This window comes from Sphaeramia orbicularis, chromosome 9, assembly GCF_902148855.1.
Source record: "Sphaeramia orbicularis chromosome 9, fSphaOr1.1, whole genome shotgun sequence".
NCBI classification, from domain to species: Eukaryota; Metazoa; Chordata; class Actinopteri; order Kurtiformes; family Apogonidae; genus Sphaeramia; species Sphaeramia orbicularis.
The window spans coordinates 56,900,639-56,921,731 of NC_043965.1; the positions used below are offsets into that span (position 1 = coordinate 56,900,639).

At 42.2% G+C, this 21,093-nt stretch overlaps 1 protein-coding gene across 5 annotated transcripts in view; it reads right to left on the bottom strand.

Moving 5' to 3' along the window:
- The window catches only part of msh3 (mutS homolog 3 (E. coli)), a 200,187-nt gene that overhangs the window by 164,075 nt on the left and 15,019 nt on the right, over positions 1-21,093 (bottom strand). For all 5 annotated transcript variants that reach the window (XM_030142646.1, XM_030142645.1, XM_030142644.1 and 2 more), the window contains exon 10: positions 1,671-1,780. In XM_030142646.1, the coding sequence (XP_029998506.1) occupies positions 1,671-1,780 (110 nt within the window). The remainder of the gene's footprint in view (positions 1-1,670; positions 1,781-21,093) is intronic.

A 21,093-nucleotide genomic window follows, 5' to 3' on the forward strand; every position in this document is an offset into this window, starting at 1 on the left:
TTAGTTTAGTTGTAGTTTAGTTGTAGTTTAGTTTAGTTGTAGTATAGTTGTAGTTTAGTTGTAGTTTAGTTGTAGTTCAGTTGTAGTTCAGTTGTAGTTTAGTTTAGTTGTAGTTTAGTTGTAGTTTAGTTTAGTTGTAGTTTAGTTGTAGTTTAGTTTTAGTTTAGTTTAGTTGTAGTTTAGTTGTAGTTTAGTTGTAGTTTAGTTTAGTTGTAGTTTAGTTTTAGTTTAGTTTTAGTTTAGTTTTAGTTTAGTTGTAGTTTAGTTTAGTTGTAGTTTAGTTTTAGTTTAGTTGTAGTTTAGTTGTAGTTTAGTTTAGTTGTAGTTTAGTTTTAGTTTAGTTTTAGTTGTAGTTTAGTTGTAGTTTAGTTTTAGTTTAGTTTTAGTTGTAGTTTTAGTTGTAGTTTAGTTGTAGTTTAGTTTTACTTTAGTTTAGTTGTAGTTTAGTTGTAGTTTAGTTGTAGTTTACTTTGTTTAGTTTAGTTTAGTTGTAGTTTAGTTGTAGTTTAATTTAGTTGTAGTTTAGTTGTAGTTTAGTTTAGTTGTAGTTTAGTTGTAGTTTAGTTGTAGTTTAGTTTAGTTGTAGTTTAGTTTAGTTGTAGTTTAGTTTTAGTTTAGTTTAGTTGTAGTTTAGTTGTAGTTTAGTTTAGTTGTAGTTTAGTTGTAGTTTAGTTTAGTTTTAGTTTAGTTGTAGTTTAGTTGTAGTTTAGTTTAGTTGTAGTTTAGTTGTAGTTTAGTTGTAGTTTAGTTTAGTTGTAGTTTAGTTGTAGTTTAGTTGTAGTTTAGTTGTAGTTCAGTTGTAGTTTAGTTTAGTTGTTGTTTAGTTGTAGTTTAGTTGTAGTTCAGTTGTAGTTTAGTTTAGTTGTAGTTTAGTTGTAGTTTAGTTGTAGTTTAGTTTAGTTGTAGTTTAGGTGTAGTTTAGTTGTAGTTCAGTTGTAGTTTAGTTTAGTTGTAGTTTAGGTGTAGTTTAGTTGTAGTTCAGTTGTAGTTTAGTTTAGTTGTAGTTTAGGTGTAGTTTAGTTGTAGTTCAGTTGTAGTTTAGTTTAGTTGTAGTTTAGGTGTAGTTTAGTTGTAGTTCAGTTGTAGTTTAGTTTAGTTGTAGTTTAGTTGTAGTTTAGTTGTAGTTCAGTTGTAGTTTAGGTGTAGTTTAGTTGTAGTTTAGTTGTAGTTTAGTTTAGTTGTAGTTTAGTTGTAGTTTAGTTGTAGTTCAGTTGTAGTTTAGTTTAGTTGTAGTTTAGTTGTAGTTTAGTTGTAGTTCAGTTGTAGTTTAGTTTAGTTGTAGTTTAGTTGTAGTTCAGTTGTAGTTTAGTTTAGGTGTAGTTTAGGTGTAGTTTAGTTGTAGTTCAGTTGTAGTTTAGTTTAGTTGTAGTTTAGTTGTAGTTTAGTTGTAGTTTAGTAAACACACAATACAGTTTCAGTTAGTTATGGGTTTTTTTTCCTTTTAATTCTCGTTTTTATTTATTTCAGTTAACGAACACGTTTTTACAATTGGTCATTTTGTTAACGATAATAACTTTGCCTGTGTCACATTTTCACCAATTCAGACCAGAGCCATAAGTCTCACACACACACACACACACACACACACACATCCAGTGTGCTCCAGCTGAATGACTCTGTGAGATCCAGTAAAATTCAAAGGACCCAGAGGACAGGGGTCCAGCTCACACCTTGGTCCTGAGCGTGGCAGTAAAACTTGGTGACGGTGTTCATCGCGGAGGCAAAGTCGAACTGAGCGCCGTCCCGTCTTTCCACTCGTACTCGGTCGTCGGCCTTGGCACTGGAACGACAACAGCACACGGTGATTCGTCAGGTCCACGGCGCTTCTGGATGTTCCACATAAATACAGGAGGTGCAGACGGAGGTGCGTTTCATTGTGCAGCCCTTCACTTCAGTGACAGCAGGAACAAACCCAGTGAGTGAGGGGCTTCTGTTCACAACACACCCACACTGGGTCACACACACCACACATGGATCTGGAGCCACATCCTAATTCCAGACTTTTTCAAAACTGCTATTTTTACCCTCCAGTGCTTGACTTTAAGTACTTGTATGTTTTTGGTTGACATTGTACCTGTTATGGGTTGTAGAAAAGTTAATTTTAATAAATGTAAGAATGAAATGAAATCATAATTCACAGTAAATTATATTTTACAGACAAAAACATTTTCAAAACATACGAAAATCACAAAAGTGCACAGATATCACACAAACAAGTGTCACTAGAATCATTCCAGTACCAAGTTAGTGAAATCATTCATTCATTTTCTGAACCTGCTTTATCCTCACTAGGGTCACAGGGGCGGAGCCTATCCCAGCTACTTATGGGCGAAGGCGGGGTTTACCCTGGACATGTGACCAGTTCATCACAGACTGAACATATACAGACAAACACACTGTCACATTCACACCTATGGGCGATTTAGATGAACCCAGAACCTATCAGAGCATGTGTTTGGATGGTGGGAGGAGCCAGAGGACCAGAGAGAACCCATGAACCTATCAGAGCATGTGTTTGGATGGTGGGAGGAGCCAGAGGACCAGAGAGAACCCACACAGACACGGGGAGAACATGCAAACTGCACACAGAAAGGACCCACCCCCATGGACTAAAGGTCCCACCCCTATGGACTGGAGGTCCCACCCCCATGGCCTGGTGTTGAATGGAACCCAGGTCCTTCAGTCTGGGAGGCTCCAGGTCCATCCTCTGGACCATCGTGTCGCCTCGTTAGTGAAACCAGATCCAGTTTTTTATCTGCTGTCCTCATGTATTTTTTTTTATCTTACAACAGTGGTCCCCAAACCCCAGTCCCCGCACCGGTACCGGTCCGTGGATCATTTGGTGCCGGGAAAAAAAAAAGAATGAAAAAAAAAAATTGTGGTTAATATTAAAGCTATTTTTTCCATTAGTCTTGCGGAGATTTTATTTTGAAAAGCGACCGTTTCCGCCCTGGCCTCCAAACGCCTCTGACTCTGGTGGCCTTTCATGAACCAGAAGAAACACAAGTTAAAGAAATGAACCAAAAACTACATTCACTGGAGAAATTTACCAGGAAGAAACGAGGAAACGATGAGACTGTTGAAGGGTCACAGACTGTAGAAGGGTCACAGACTGAAGGGTCACAGACTGAAGGGTCACAGACTGTAGAAGGGTCACAGACTGAAGGGTCACAGACTGAAGGGTCACAGACTGTAGAAGGGTCACAGACTGAAGGGTCACAGACTGTAGAAGGGTCACAGACTGAAGGGTCACAGACTGTAGAAGGGTCACAGACTGTAGAAGGATCACAGACTGAAGGGTCACAGACTGCAGAAGGGTCACAGACTGAATGGTCACAGACTGAAGGGTCACAGACTATAGAAGGGTCACAGACTGTAGAAGGGTCACAGACTGAATGGTCACAGACTGAAGGGTCACAGACTATAGAAGGGTCACAGACTGTAGAAGGGTCACAGACTGAATGGTCACAGACTGAAGGGTCACAGACTGTAGAAGGGTCACAGACTGAAGGGTCACAGACTGCAGAAGGGTCACAGACTGTAGAAGGGTCACAGACTGAAGGGTCACAGACTGTAGAAGGGTCACAGACTGAATGGTCACAGACTGAAGGGTCACAGACTATAGAAGGGTCACAGACTGTAGAAGGGTCACAGACTGAATGGTCACAGACTGAAGGGTCACAGACTGTAGAAGGGTCACAGACTGTAGAAGGGTCACAGACTGAAGGGTCACAGACTGTAGAAGGGTCACAGACTGAATGGTCACAGACTGAAGGGTCACAGACTGTAGAAGGGTCACAGACTGTAGAAGGGTCACAGACTGAAGGGTCACAGACTGAAGGGTCACAGACTGCAGAAGGGTCACAGACTGTAGAAGGGTCACAGACTGAAGGGTCACAGACTGTAGAAGGGTCACAGACTGCAGAAGGGTCACAGACTGTAGAAGGGTCACAGACTGAAGGGTCACAGACTGCAGAAGGGTCACAGACTGTAGAAGGGTCACAGACTGCAGAAGGGTCACAGACTGCAGAAGGGTCACAGACTGAAGGGTCACAGACTGCAGAAGGGTCACAGACTGAAGGGTCACAGACTGTAGAAGGGTCACAGACTGTAGAAGGGTCACAGACTGAAGGGTCACAGACTGCAGAAGGGTCACAGACTGAAGGGTCACAGACTGCAGAAGGGTCACAGACTGAAGGGTCACAGACTGTAGAAGGGTCACAGACTGCAGAAGGGTCACAGACTGAAGGGTCACAGACTGAAGGGTCACAGACTGCAGAAGGGTCACAGACTGAAGGGTCACAGACTGTAGAAGGGTCACAGACTGTAGAAGGGTCATAGACTGAAGGGTCACAGACTGTAGAAGGGTCACAGACTGAAGGCTCACAGACTGAAGGCTCACAGACTGAAGGCTCACAGACTGCAGAAGGGTCACAGACTGAAGGGTCACAGACTGCAGAAGGGTCACAGACTGAAGGGTCACAGACTGTAGAAGGGTCACAGACTGAAGGGTCACAGACTGTAGAAGGGTCACAGACTGTAGAAGGGTCACAGACTGAAGGGTCACAGACTGTAGAAGGGTCACAGACTGAAGGGTCACAGACTGAAGGGTCACAGACTGTAGAAGGGTCACAGACTGTAGAAGGGTCACAGACTGTAGAAGGGTCACAGACTGAAGGGTCACAGACTGTAGAAGGGTCACAGACTGTAGAAGGGTCACAGACTGAAGGGTCACAGACTGCAGAAGGGTCACAGACTGAAGGGTCACAGACTGCAGAAGGGTCACAGACTGAAGGGTCACAGACTGTAGAAGGGTCACAGACTGCAGAAGGGTCACAGACTGAAGGGTCACAGACTGAAGGGTCACAGACTGCAGAAGGGTCACAGACTGAAGGGTCACAGACTGTAGAAGGGTCACAGACTGTAGAAGGGTCATAGACTGAAGGGTCACAGACTGTAGAAGGGTCACAGACTGAAGGCTCACAGACTGAAGGCTCACAGACTGAAGGCTCACAGACTGCAGAAGGGTCACAGACTGAAGGGTCACAGACTGAAGGGTCACAGACTGTAGAAGGGTCACAGACTGAAGGGTCACAGACTGTAGAAGGGTCACAGACTGAAGGGTCACAGACTGTAGAAGGGTCACAGACTGAAGGGTCACAGACTGTAGAAGGGTCACAGACTGAAGGGTCACAGACTGAAGGGTCACAGACTGTAGAAGGGTCACAGACTGAAGGGTCACAGACTGAAGGGTCACAGACTGTAGAAGGGTCACAGACTGAAGGGTCACAGACTGAAGGGTCACAGACTGCAGAAGGGTCACAGACTGTAGAAGGATCACAGACTGAAGGGTCACAGACTGCAGAAGGGTCACAGACTGAAGGGTCACAGACTGCAGAAGGGTCACAGACTGAAGGGTCACAGACTGTAGAAGGGTCACAGACTGAAGGGTCACAGACTGTAGAAGGGTCACAGACTGTAGAAGGGTCACAGACTGAAGGGTCACAGACTGTAGAAGGGTCACAGACTGTAGAAGGGTCACAGACTGAAGGGTCACAGACTGAAGGGTCACAGACTGTAGAAGGGTCACAGACTGTAGAAGGGTCACAGACTGAAGGGTCACAGACTGTAGAAGGGTCACAGACTGAAGGGTCACAGACTGAAGGGTCACAGACTGCAGAAGGGTCACAGACTGAAGGGTCACAGACTGAAGGCTCACAGACTGTAGAAGGGTCACAGACTGAAGGCTCACAGACTGCAGAAGGGTCACAGACTGTAGAAGGATCACAGACTGAAGGGTCACAGACTGCAGAAGGGTCACAGACTGAAGGGTCACAGACTGCAGAAGAGTCACAGACTGAAGGGTCACAGACTGAAGGGTCACAGACTGTAGAAGGGTCACAGACTGAAGGGTCACAGACTGAAGGGTCACAGACTGTAGAAGGGTCACAGACTGAAGGGTCACAGACTGTAGAAGGGTCACAGACTGAAGGGTCACAGACTGTAGAAGGGTCACAGACTGAAGGGTCACAGACTGTAGAAGGGTCACAGACTGAAGGCTCACAGACTGAAGGCTCACAGACTGTAGAAGGATCACAGACTGAAGGGTCACAGACTGCAGAAGGGTCACAGACTGAAGGGTCACAGACTGCAGAAGAGTCACAGACTGAAGGGTCACAGACTGTAGAAGGGTCACAGACTGAAGGGTCACAGACTGTAGAAGGGTCACAGACTGAAGGGTCACAGACTGTAGAAGGGTCACAGACTGCAGAAGGGTCACAGACTGTAGAAGGGTCACAGACTGAAGGGTCACAGACTGTAGAAGGGTCACAGACTGCAGAAGGGTCACAGACTGCAGAAGAGTCACAGACTGTAGAAGGGTCACAGACTGTAGAAGGGTCACAGACTGCAGAAGGGTCACAGACTGAAGGGTCACAGACTGCAGAAGAGTCACAGACTGAAGGGTCACAGACTGTAGAAGGGTCACAGACTGAAGGGTCACAGACTGTAGAAGGGTCACAGACTGAAGGGTCACAGACTGTAGAAGGGTCACAGACTGCAGAAGGGTCACAGACTGTAGAAGGGTCACAGACTGAAGGGTCACAGACTGTAGAAGGGTCACAGACTGTAGAAGGGTCACAGACTGCAGAAGGGTCACAGACTGCAGAAGAGTCACAGACTGCAGAAGGGTCACAGACTGTAGAAGGGTCACAGACTGAAGGGTCACAGACTGCAGAAGGGTCACAGACTGCAGAAGGGTCACAGACTGTAGAAGGGTCACAGACTGTAGAAGGGTCACAGACTGTAGAAGGGTCACAGACTGTAGAAGGGTCACAGACTGCAGAAGAGTCACAGACTGCAGAAGGGTCACAGACTGTAGAAGGGTCACAGACTGAAGGGTCACAGACTGCAGAAGGGTCACAGACTGCAGAAGGGTCACAGACTGTAGAAGGGTCACAGACTGTAGAAGGGTCACAGACTGAAGGGTCACAGACTGCAGAAGGGTCACAGACTGAAGGGTCACAGACTGCAGAAGAGTCACAGACTGAAGGGTCACAGACTGTAGAAGGGTCACAGACTGAAGGGTCACAGACTGTAGAAGGGTCACAGACTGAAGGGTCACAGACTGTAGAAGGGTCACAGACTGCAGAAGGGTCACAGACTGTAGAAGGGTCACAGACTGTAGAAGGGTCACAGACTGCAGAAGGGTCACAGACTGCAGAAGAGTCACAGACTGCAGAAGGGTCACAGACTGTAGAAGGGTCACAGACTGAAGGGTCACAGACTGTAGAAGGGTCACAGACTGTAGAAGGGTCACAGACTGCAGAAGGGTCACAGACTGTAGAAGGGTCACAGACTGTAGAAGGGTCACAGACTGTAGAAGGGTCACAGACTGTAGAAGGGTCACAGACTGAAGGGTCTGACACCTCTACTGTCTGTAACTTCTGCTGCTACTGTCTTGTCCAGGACACTCTTGCAAATTCCAGGTGACCCCATTTGAATTCCAGGTGATCCCATTTGAATTCCAGGTGATCCCATTTGAATTCCAGGCGATCCCACGTGGGGTCCGGACCCCAGGGTTGAAAAACACTGTTACACAGTAAGTCTGTGGAATAATGCAGGTGAAAATGTGAACAACTTTACAACTAATATGATGTGAGAACACTTTCCTGTGTGATTCCAAATAAATGAATACAGGTTGGACCACCTGCTTTGTCTTTGTTGCAGTGCCTCAGAATGATGAAGGACCTCCCTCTCCCATCACTAGGTGTCTCAAAATAATGACCACGTATGTCAGAATAAAAAGTCTCATCATCTGTCATGTGACCTCACTACCTCATGGTTCTAATGTGCTGAGTCATTATTTAGACTTTTTCCCCCACATTTCCACTGTGGCAGAAATGGGTTTCCAACACACATATGACACGTACCTAACTGAAAAACATTCTCCGAAGCCTTTGTTGATTATGCACACCTTTACACACACCTGAGCATCTTATACACACAGAAAAAAAACAAAAAAACAAACCACACTCTTTCCTCCCGTCTCCCTGTTGCTCCATCACACCTCCCCACCGCTCCATTCACTCGCTCCATTTTCAAGGACTTGCTTTGTCCGCTCTGTTGTTGCCAGGGCAACCAAGGCAAGCACGTGGTTGTGGTCACAGTGCTGGCTTTTCTTTGTACCGTTTCCTGTCGCTCATACAAACACAGACTCGTAGAAAAGAAAAAAATCATCATCTTTTGTTTTAGCCACTGATCAGACTGGGAGCAGAGACCACGTAAAAGTGATCAATAACCTGCATACTGTGCCAGCAGCGCAGTACAACCATCAAACATTTAACCGGTCAATTTCAGACAGGTTAGGAGGTAGACGAGCAGCCACAGTTACTGGTATTGACTGAAGAACACAGGGATGCAGCCAAGCATTTAGTGGAGAAGGACCAAACTGTAGGTCTGCATCATGCCTACTAAGATTAGCTGCATACTTTATTTTCAGGATCAACTATATGGAAACGATGCTGTTGGCTCAAAGCTCCGTGACGTCACTCATTGGTTTTAGGACGGCTGTTTCAAAAACTTGAGTTTGGAGTTTGACCATTTTTCTGGAAAAAGAAGTGCTCATAATTAGACAAAAGGGTAAAACTGGAAAAAACGAGGGGAAGGAACTCACCAAGCTAAGGGTACGTTTACACGGCAACACTCCGCAAAGATTTCTCCTTTGCGTTATAAAATCATTCCGCGTTAAGACGAAGCCGCTATGATAACGATCTGCGTTAACATGAGTCCGTGAGGATGGCTGAATACGCTGTAGTGTCCATGCCAGACCAGTAGGTGGAGATGTAGAGCTGTAGGGAAACAGTGGTGGTAAAACACGTGCCTGCACACAAACGATTTCCGGTTTAGACAGCCTTTAAATGAGAAGAAGAAGAAGAAGAAGAAGAGGCGGACAACACTATTTACAAACAACAATGGCGAGTGGTCGTACAAAGACGCAGGACTTCTTTGTCTGGACAGACGAGCTGAGCACAGTTAGCAGCACGTATGTTGTTCTGAAACCGGCCATTGTTGTTGTGGTTGTTCCTTCTTTTTCTGCAGCTTTATTGTGTCATAGAGGCTGGAAAACCAGCTTGGAGGCGCATTACCGCCACCAACTGGCCTGGAGTGGGTTAACTGGCGGTTCTTGGCTGCGCGTGCATGCGGTGACGTCATATTTTACCCCGGAACGCTCCGACTCGCGTTAACACGGAGCTGAAATGCGGAGCGTATCGATAACGTTCCACCCTGGACCCTGGTATCAAAAGTTTCCGGATTCAGGCACTCTAGGCACCGTTTCCATGGTAACAGAAGGCTAATCCGCGATGAAATCTTCCCGGAGTCGACTGAATCCTACGCCGTGTAAACGGCCCCTCAGACTAGGTGACAACCACGACCACACTGATGAACATTTGGTGGGAAAAAAAAGCTCATTTCCATGACAACTGCTCACATACATCCCCCAATAGAAGAGGGCGGTATTTTGACTGGGAATAAGAACTATATTGAAATCTGTAACCAGGTACATGTTACAAACCATCAAAATATGGACCATTACAAGGAAAGGACCATTTTGAATATTTCAACAATTCAAAAATCTGAATTTCTCAAAACTGTGAACAGACTTTTTAGACACTGTCCCAAGGAAGATACTTAGAAAATTAGAAATTAATCCACGCAGTAGTTTTGTCGGACAGCATGTTTGCAGAAATTGCGAATGAAGACAATGACGACGACGACGAGGAAGACGATGCCTTCACAGTAGCATATGGCCTATTAGCCCATGAGCTAATAATATAAAATATGACACAACTTGCACAAATATATCAATATATAAGATTAGATATACTAAGAAAACAAGGGGAAGAAACTCGCTAAGCTGACACTAGGTGACAGAGAAAAAAACAATACTGACCAACACTTGGTGGGAAAAAAATCTCTGATACATGACAAATGCTCACATATACAGCGGAGACTTTATGGATGCTAGAAAACAAAAAAAATCACACTGATTAGCGTGAGCTAGCACATTAGCTGATCAACCACAGAGGTAATTTGCTGTGCTGCATTAACGCTACACAACTCGACACAATCACAAATGCAATATCAACCTGCGCAATTAGGTAACCACATAGGGTTTTTGAAGGTAATATAGTGTTGGATGTCTGAACTGACGTTTGAAAGGACTAATCTTTGCATTTCTAGTGATAACCAAGCAAGCAAACTCAAGTCACCATCACACAAACACATTAGGGAAGTTTCCATAAAATGTCGAGCGATTTTAAAGCAAACTTTTTGAACATCACCAGAAATGAGAATGCCAAAGTGAATTTCCACCATCTAGTCTGGAGTGGACCAACGAGGCTGTGTTTTGTCACCAGCAGGTGGTGCTGTAAGCTACACATGTATGGAAGTAAATCTGTCTCATCAGATTTTGAATTATAAAAGCCACTGAATTTCTAGCACTGAATTTTTTTGCACTGAAATTAAGTATCTGAATTTTTTTTGCACTGAAATTAAGTATCTGAATTTTTTTTTTTTGCTCTGAAATTAAGTATCTGAATTTTTTTTGCACTGAAATTAAGTATCTGATTTTTTTTTCTTTTGCTCTGAAATTAAGTATCTGAATTTTTTTGCACTGAAAGTATCTGATTTTTTTTTTGCACTGAAATTAAGTATCTGAATTTATTTTTTTTTGCTCTGAAATTAAGTATCTGAATTTTTTTGCACTGAAATTAAGTATCTGAATTTTTTTTTGCACTGAAATTATTTATCTATCTATCTATCTATCTAAATATATATATATATATATATATATATATATATATACTTAATTAAGTATCTGAATTTTGTTTTGCACTGAAATTAAGTATCCAAATTTTTTTGCACTGAAAGTAAGTATCTGATTATTTTTTTTTGCACTGAAATTAAGTATCTGAATTTTTTTTTTGCACTGAAATTAAGTATCTGAATTTTTTTGCACTGAAAGTAAGTATCTGAATTTTTGTATCTGATTTTTTTTTGCACTGAAATTATTATTTTTTTTATTCTAAATTTACGAACATAGTTGAATTCAGACACAAAAAATTCAGATACTTAATTTCAGTGCAAAAAAAAAATCAGTGCTAGAAATTCAGTGGCTTTAATAATTCAAAATCTGATGAGACAGATTTACTTCCATACACATGGATCTACGACAGTACACAGAAAAAGCAGAGTGTTCTGGTGTTTTTCACACTTCATTAGTATATCTGCAAAAAAGCCACACACGGCTGATCGATCACCAGTTACATGTTCACATCTGAATTTACTCCCCTTAAGTGCATTTGCTGTTTTCTTAAAAAGGCAAAATCCACCTCAAACTGATGGAAAAAAAACAAAAACAAAAGTGAACCTTAAAGGTTTTTTTTTAATATTCCAGTGCAAAAATGTATTAATTTTCAGACTTCCAAATGTACATTAAATATTTTGTGGAAATAAACACAACACCACTTTTTCATGAAACTGTGGAGTCCTAGACTTGTTTGTTCTTATTTTCGATGTGTATAAACTGTCGGTACGCAGCAGTATTTGTATATAATCCTAAAAGCTAAATGGATGTTTCTTTTCTGTCATTTGGATGTACCATTTCTTCAGTCACACAGTCCATCACTGCAGATGTGAATGATGTGGGTGTTCCACACAAAGAAGTGACGCACTACTTGTTTGTCAGTGTTGTTTTCTTGAAGTTCCGGGTATTGTGACGTTAATAATCACTCAGGCGGAGGCAGTGGTGGTCGAGTAGGTGAAGTCAAAGATCAGATGTTAATGTGCAGAGAAGGTGAAGGTGCTCGACTACTGTCTAATGTTGTGGGGGGAATACGAGTCTGTCACAACAGCAGCTTAAATCAAACACACACAAAATACACAAACTGTATCTGCTGGTGTTAAAGATCTCACATGGATCCATGTAAGCTCATACACGACATCAACCTTACCCTGTTCAGTCCTCAACTTTAACCAAAAAATGGATCAAGTTTCTGCCTCATGCTTTACAACACTGGGTCTGAGGTTTTTCATGTGTACAGTATGATGTAAAAATACACTCAAGGAAAAAAGAAACGCACCATTTTCATTTTCTCAACTTTTTTCAGAAATATGACAGTTATTGCAAAATGTCAAACTACAATGAGTTCAGTTCTATTGTGAGTCCAAATGAAACGACTGTTTTCCTGGTTCCAGGTGAGTGATTTGGATTATCGATCAGAACTGTATTAGTGTATTCACACCTAGGGCTGCTCGATTATAGAAAAAAAAAATAATCACGATTATTTTAGCAATAATTGAAATCACGATTATTAAAAACGATTATTTGTTAACCTTAAAGTTGTTTATTTTTTTCTTGCAAAACAATGTAAGATATACTCTTTAAACATAAATAAAGCTTTTAACCATTAAAACAAAGTATGTTCACTTTTGTACGAAACAAAAAAATCTTTGAATGCAAATAAGTGTACTGTAAATTCAAGTATGTTTCCTTTTGTAAATAAATAGTGCACTGGAATTAAACTGCTATAGACTTGCCATAGAACTGGAGCAATAAAAAAAAAAAAAAAAACTCACGTAAAGTGCAAATTATAAATTCAAGTATTTTCAGTGTCGTATGAAACAGTAAATTCAGTGACGTGCCGTGAGGTTTCAGTTAGGTTAATACGGGAGCTGCAGCGTAAAGAGATTCGGAGACTGAAGACTGCATTGCGGACGAAGTTATAGACAGAGTTTTTTTTATGTTTTAGTTTTTCATAAGATTATGATAACGGTGGCGGTGGTTCAACTTCAGATGGTTACAAAGGTTTGCTGTGTTACCGGTCGGTGCAGACACAACTACCAAACACTTTTTGCACATAATGGGTTTTTGCTCTTCATCAAACCCAAAGTGATTCCATACAGTTGAATTGGACTTGCCTTTTTTGTTTACCAAGCACTTCTGCTGTGATTCTCCTGCCGTTTTTCCAGACCACTGGTCCAACTGTCCTCTTGGGGTGGACCTGCCGGATAGCAGGCAGCTGTAGCTTAGAGGGGGGCGGGGCAGAGCAGCTCATGGTAGCTTGCGTGCGCGTGAATTAAACAACTCAAAATTAATAATCGTTTTTTCTCGATTACATAATTTTTGTAATCGTTGCGTCTAATAATCGAAATCGTAATCAAATTTCGATTAATTGCACAGCCCTATTCACACCCACGTCTGCTCAGGAGTCAGACTCACAGATGAACTGGACCTGTGCTCAGCTGTGCACAAACATTAACTATAAAAGACACAAAACTGAGCACACACACATTTGTCCACAATGACACCACTACTGCAGCCGGACACAGATGGAAGCACCGGCACGTTTCAGCTGGACGGAGCCGATCGTCCCGGTCCTGTGCAGCGGTTGGAACAGGCGCTCGTCCAGATCTGGGTCGGTGGTCGGAGGAGCCGGCGGTGCGGTAACGCTCAGCAGGCGTCCAACGGTAGAGCGGTGCAGTCCAAACAGCCTGTCTCCACCCGTCTGCTCCGTCCAGCTGAAACACGCCGGTGCTTCCATCTGTGTCCGGCCGCAGTAGTGGTGTCGGTGTGGACACATGTGTAACACCTGATGTTCTACCGGTAACACTTGGTTGCTCAGATCAAACCTCGTTCTGGTCCCAGTCAATCCAGTAAGTCATTATGTTTGGTCGGATTATTGCACAGCGGCTCATTCTGAGGGAGCGGAAGGGCGCTACACCTGCCAGGTTTCAGAAATGGTTGAATGACATAAGACATGACTGGAACAGATCCAGTACAACCGTCTGTGTCACAACCAGCTTACAAAGTCCTGCGGCCCTTCAGTGATCACATTCAAAAGAAGAGGACTCCAGCTGAACCCTGGAAGCACGGAGCTGCAGGTGGCTCCACTCGGATCATCTCGAATCGCAGCGTATGGACTGTTTGTACCCGTTTTAGTTCGTATATGTGTGTTTACCTTAGCACTGGCACTGTTCATGTGTTCTTGTTCATAATTTTCAATGAAAAAGTGCCTCAATAAAATCTATTTATTGAAAAAACAAACTGAGAAAGTGACAGTATTTCCGTTGAGAGCCATTGGGAGCTTCTGTGATCCCCGTCACTGCTTTGATCCTGACTCCAGGCTGTGGATGAGTACAAGCACTAATACCACACCTAGCTACCACCAGCCTCCTAGGGACTCATTACCTGCTGCTCCAGGGGCTCACATACACCCGGTTGCCAGGGGGGCCCAACTCGTCAGCCCACCCCAGAGACACACAGACTGTCAAGCTCACATCGGCTACAAAAAACCTTCTCTTTTAGATGTTTACCTGAGTGGCTCTTCCAAGGGACAACGAAAACCGAACTGGAATGAAAGTCAGATTCATCATGTAATTACCATTATGGGCTGGTTTAATGCCACGAGTATAGCATAGAGCTAACAACAGTTTAACCCTTTCATGCATGAATTATGACAACCTTAGTCAATACTTTTTTCTTCAGTGTTTTAACTCCTCTTCAGGCATGAAAAAAACAATGCAAAGGATTTTTTTTAATGAACCTATTTTTCGCAGAGTCACAAAAACGTCCACTCAGCTGGACACCATGTGTTTAATTTTCGAAGCAAAGAAACACGTATTTAAAACTCATCATCAGAAAGTGATGAACTGTGTGAAAACTATGAAATAAAAACATTTTTAATGCAGCTAATTGCTAAATGGTGAATGTTTTCTCACATTTTCTCATACTCTAATATTAGTTCTTACTCATTTCATGGAGATAAAATCCTCCTGAGATCCAGGAAATTGACAATTTTAGCTTTTTTACATAAAAAAATTGTCTTGATTGGAAACTGCATAATGCAACAGTTTTTTCAGATACATTTTGAAAATTATTTTTATTTATTACAAAAAAAAAAAAAAAATTGCACTCAAACATTGATAGTGCAGATCAGGTTACAGTAACAGTTACAGTAATTGTATGAACTGCAGTGTTTGGGAGGATGCATGAGCGTCCACTGTGTTGGCTGATACGGAACTAAAACAACCAAACCCACGAACATACAAGAGAACAGCTGGAGAACAACTGTCCACTGGAGTGACCTCTGGAGTGACCACTGGAGTGACCACTGGAGTGACCTCTGAAGTGACCTCTGTGCATGAAAGGGTTAAATATACTCATACAGTACTCCTACTGAGGATGAATGCCATTTACTGGCATTGAGTACTGCTGCCAGATAGTCTGTGTAAACAAATCTGCACAGGACAGATGAACCTGTGGGGGGAGTGGGGAGTGCATAACGTTTCATCAATGTTAGCCGACGTCAGCTCCGACATATAAAAAAACACATCACCATCCCCCCTCCTAACTTGGATGAAAAAGAGTGGAGACAGGGCGTTGTGCCTAAACCTGGTCATCAGCAAACTGAGACTGGCATTGAATGTTACGCCGGTTCTTATAACATTTGGTGTGCTATACGTATGCATTTTTGACATTTCACGTGTTATTCAACACCATTTGATTACATTTGAATTCACGCCAAGATCTCCAGTTCACATAAGTGTAACTTTAAAGTGTGTGTTATTTGACACGGCATGAACATACATGCAGAAAGCTTATAACGCGCACAGATATTTAAAGTGGTGTGTATATTTACACGAGTCACGACATCACGTTGCTTTATCTATAGTTAGTTACAGATCAAACATCAGGTTTTACCAAATCAAACCCTGTTTTTGTGTGTGCGGAGTGTCTGTAGTTTGCTCACTAACTGTTTTTCACAGACCATGAAAGACACATGCATAATTATAATTAGGGGCTGGGGCATCCACACGAACACCTGGGTGCTCCTACTGTTCTTCTGCCTGTTTATTGTTATTAGGGCTGGGGCATCCACACGAACACCTGGGTGCTCCTACTGTTCTTCTGCCTGTTTATTGTTATTAGGGCTGGGGCATCCACACGAACACCTGGGTGCTCCTACTGTTCTTCTGCCTGTTTATTGTTATTAGGGCTGGGGCATCCACAGGAACACCTGGGTGCTCCTACTGTTCTTCTGCCTGTTTATTGTTATTAGGGCTGGGGCATCCACACGAACACCTGGGTGCTCCTACTGTTCTTCTGCCTGTTTATTGTTATTAGGGCTGGGGCATCCACACAAACACCTGGGTGCTCCTACTGTTCTTCTGCCTGTTTATTGTTATTAGGGCTGGGGCATCCACACAAACACCTGGGTGCTCCTACTGTTCTTCTGCCTGTTTATTGTTATTAGGGCTGGGGCATCCACAGGAACACCTGGGTGCTCCTACTGTTCTTCTGCCTGTTTATTGTTATTAGGGCTGGGGCATCCACACGAACACCTGGGTGCTCCTACTGTTCTTCTGCCTGTTTATTGTTATTAGGGGCTGGGGCATCCACACGAACACCTGGGTGCTCCTACTGTTCTTCTGCCTGTTTATTGTTATTAGGGCTGGGGCATCCACACAAACACCTGGGTGCTCCTACTGTTCTTCTGCCTGTTTATTGTTATTAGGGCTGGGGCATCCACACAAACACCTGGGTGCTCCTACTGTTCTTCTGCCTGTTTATTGTTATTAGGGCTGGGGCATCCACAGGAACACCTGGGTGCTCCTACTGTTCTTCTGCCTGTTTATTGTTATTAGGGCTGGGGCATCCACACGAACACCTGGGTGCTCCTACTGTTCTTCTGCCTGTTTATTGTTATTAGGGGCTGGGGCATCCACACGAACACCTGGGTGCTCCTACTGTTCTTCTGCCTGTTTATTGTTATTAGGGCTGGGGCATCCACACGAACACCTCGGTGCTCCTACTGTTCTTCTGCACGCTTACTCTTAATTTTCATCTTCCGCCATATTTTCGTCCGTTAATAGGGCCTAGGGCGTTGTGAAGACCCCTGCAAATTATACATCAAAACGTGTGGTTTCATCAGGAATAGTGCGCTATTTACCTTTTGTAGAGTCGCAAATTTTTTGCAGTTATTCGTGAAAAACATGCAAAAAAAGTCCCATAGAAATGAATGGGAAGAGGAAAAAAATCAGCCAGAAAAGTCCACTTTTTTCCAGACACTACTACTTCACCATACTTTGACCTACAGACTTCATTTAATCTTTAAAACGCAGGCATTTTTGTCCTCTCCGCATGAATGTACTTGGTATGAGGATGGGGTTTACGGTTTTCAATAGGTGAGTCTTCAAAAACCCCTGGGTTGAGTGAAAATTGTCCAAATTTCCTGAGTTAGAGTGTGTGATGTCATCACGCTAGAGTGTAGGAGCAGTGAAAATTCAACTGAAAATTCTCTGAATAAATTGCCCCCCCAGCCAAACGATACATCACAGGCAAATGATATTTTCCAAAAACGTAGCCATGGTTCCTGGGCTTCATATGAACCCATGTTTGAAGACCTAGCTCTTTTTAAAGTGAAATGACAGGCACTAGTTTGGAGGCTCATCCCTTCTTTCCTCCATTAACTCTCCATTGTAGCGGATTCCTTCTTGTCTTGGTCAGTTGACTGTTTTTAAACTGCTCTAACTCAGTCATTTTTCACAGTACAGGAAGAAAACCTACATCTGTGTGTTCCCCAGGTCTGTCTGACACTCACGGTCATTTCGGTTTTCTCCTATCTTTTACAGTTTTCCTGTATTTAGCAGTTTTTCCGGACCTGTTCTGCTCCAGTCTCAGTCTATTCCTGCTGCTCTGTGTGTCTCTCTCTCTCTGTGTGTGTCAGTGCAGCGCCGTTGCTGCGGTAACGGCCCCTCTGCTTTGTGTCCCAGGTGTGTCCAATAAACTGAATCAGTCTGACATGTTTCTGCTCCCATAGCAACCCTGGAGAGTCCATAGCAACGCTGGAGAGTCCATAGCAACCCTGGAGAGTCCATCGCAACCCTGGACAGTCCATAGCAACGCTGGGTGTGTTAACGAGAGTACTGATACTACTACTTTTACTGTTACTACTGTTACTACTATGATAACTACTACTACTACTACTACAACTAAAAATACCACCACTACTACTACTACTACTACTACTACTACTAAAATACTACTACGACTACTACTAAACATACTACTACTACTACTACTTCTACTAAAAATACTACTACTACTAAACATACTACTACTGCTACGACTAAAATACTACTACGACTACTACTACTACTAAACATACTACTACTACCACTAAACATACTACTACTACTACTACTTCTACTAAAAATACTACTACTACTAAACATACTACTACTACTACGACTACTACTACTAAGTATACTACTACTACTAAAAATACTACTACTATTAGTACTACTAAAAATACTACTACTACAACTACTACAACTAAAAATGCTACTACTACTACTACTACTACTACTAAATATACTACTACTACTACTAAACATACTACTACTACTTCTACTAAAAATACTACTACTACTAAACATACTACTACTACTACGACTACTACTACTAAATATACTACTACTACTAAAAATACTACTACTATTACTACTACTAAAAATACTACTACTACAACTACTACAACTAAAAATGCTACTACTACTACTACTACTAAACATACTACTACTACTACTAAAAATACTACTACTACTACAAGTACTACAATACTGCTGCTACTACTAAAATACTACTACTACTACTAAAAATACTACTACTACTACTACTAAAATACTACTACTAAAAATACTACTACTACTAAAATACTACTACTACTACTACTAAAAATACTACTACTACTACAACTACTACTACTACTACGACTACTACTATTAAATATTCTACTACTACTACTAAAAATACTACTACTATTAGTACTACTAAAAATAGTACTACTACAACTACTACAACTAAACATGCTACTACTACTACTACTACTAAACATACTACTACTACTTACTACTACTAAAAATGCTACTACTACAACTAAAAATGCTACTACTACTACTACTACTAAACATACTACTACTACTACTACTACTACTACTAAAAATACTACTACTACTAATAGTACTAAAATACTACTACTACTACTAAAATACTACTACTACTACTAAAATACTACTACTACTACTACTACTAAAAATACTACTACTACTACTATTAAAAATACTACTACTACTACTAAAATACTACTACTACTACTACTACTACTGCTACTACTACTAAAAATACTACTACTACTACTACTAAAATACTACTACTAAAAATACTACTACTACTACTGAAATTACAACCACTACTACTACTACTACTACTACACTACTACTACTTCTATTACTACCACTACTACAAATACTAGTACTACTTCTATTACTTGTACTACTGGTGACGTCCGTCAGCTGCCAAACTGTGACACACAGATTGTCCACATAAAGTGAATGGGAGTTCAGAACACAGAATCCGACCATGAAGTCTTTGGCGCCATCAAACCGACATGCCCCCCACCCCCCCACCCCACCCCCCCCGACCCCTGAGCCCCTCTCACGATTTCCACGTGTGGAAATTGTCTAGTTACACATAAGAGTTACATCAAAGATGAAAGATTACTACGACTGTATTCTTCCTGGAGTGTTTCATTGTCACAGTTTGTTCCTCTTACTTTGCACAGACGTGGATGCTATACTGCCACTGCAGTGTGTGTCATTACTACTGTTTCATAAACACTGAGGAAACATGACAAATAATTGCATTAAGTTGATTATGTAATAACTGTAGTAGTCTTGCCTTGTGCATTATTTTTTCAGAGTGGTTTGTATAAAAGATTCAAATATAACAAAGTGACAGAATCAAAATCAAAACATCTATTTCAAGATCATTAATACATTTCCAAGTCTCATTTTTCAGTGCAAAACAACACTTAACACCTAGAAAAGATCTTGGTAGCAGCAGTGATCTGTAATAGGCCTGGCAGAGCCAAGTGTCATGTTTGAATATAAATGTGATTCATCGTCTGTCTGTGTGGAACAGACACAGCTGCCCTGTATTTGAATGAAACAGGCTGGAAATGTTGAAGTGTGCTCTGTGATGAGCGCAGCTCTACAGAGCACTGCTGTTCCAACACAATAATTGGACTGGCCTTTACAAGCCCATCTCCGCTATAATCATTCAGCATGGACAGCTGAAAAAAGAAGGGGGGGGGGGTTGGACAAATGGACCACAATTTCCAGAATGAAATGTATGAAATAAGAAAAAGGACAGAAAACAGCCGGTGAAATTAAAAAAAAAACCTGAATAATGAGAAACGTGCACAGTGGACAGATAAAGAGACATCCTGCATTCATTCATCAGCCCATCTCCTCTAATCTAATCCACTCCACTCCCGCCCACTCCTTCGCTTCATTTTCACAGCATAATGCAATAACAGGCCCCCTCCAGAGGAACGCCGGTGTGAACACGCTGGGTGCAAACTGTCGGCAAAGAAGAGTCGAATGGCACCGCGATGGGAAGCAACTTCAGGAATTCATCAGCGACTGAACAAAGGACGAAGTGTTTCCTTCTGCTGAGTGATTCATGCAGCGACCTGAATGAATCTGAAACTGAAGTTAGCGGCACAGACCAGGCTGAAGCTTGGTGGCCTTCAGCTTACCCTGTTGTACAATTATCTGGAATTATTTGACTGAAACCACATTCCTATCATCACAGCCGTGTCATTTCTGTAATGTCTCACATGTTTCAAGCCTGTACATTTCTTTGCTTTTCTATACATTAACATGTACGACTGATAATCAGAAAAGTTTGCAAATTGTCTTTGGAGTCTGTGGTGCTGAAAACAAAACAGCAGAACTTTATTTGACCGTGTGCCTCATGAAATACATTGTGCTCTCAAAATAAACACTGATTTTATGCTGGGATTGTTGTAACACACTGAAAAAACAGCACTTTGTCAAGTTGTCATTTCTGTCTGTAACACATAAAAGACAATCAGGGACTGAAGAAACTAAGTCAGTGTTTTTTAACCTTGGGGTCGGGACCCCATGTGGGGTCGCCTGGAATTCAAATGGGATCACCTGAAATTT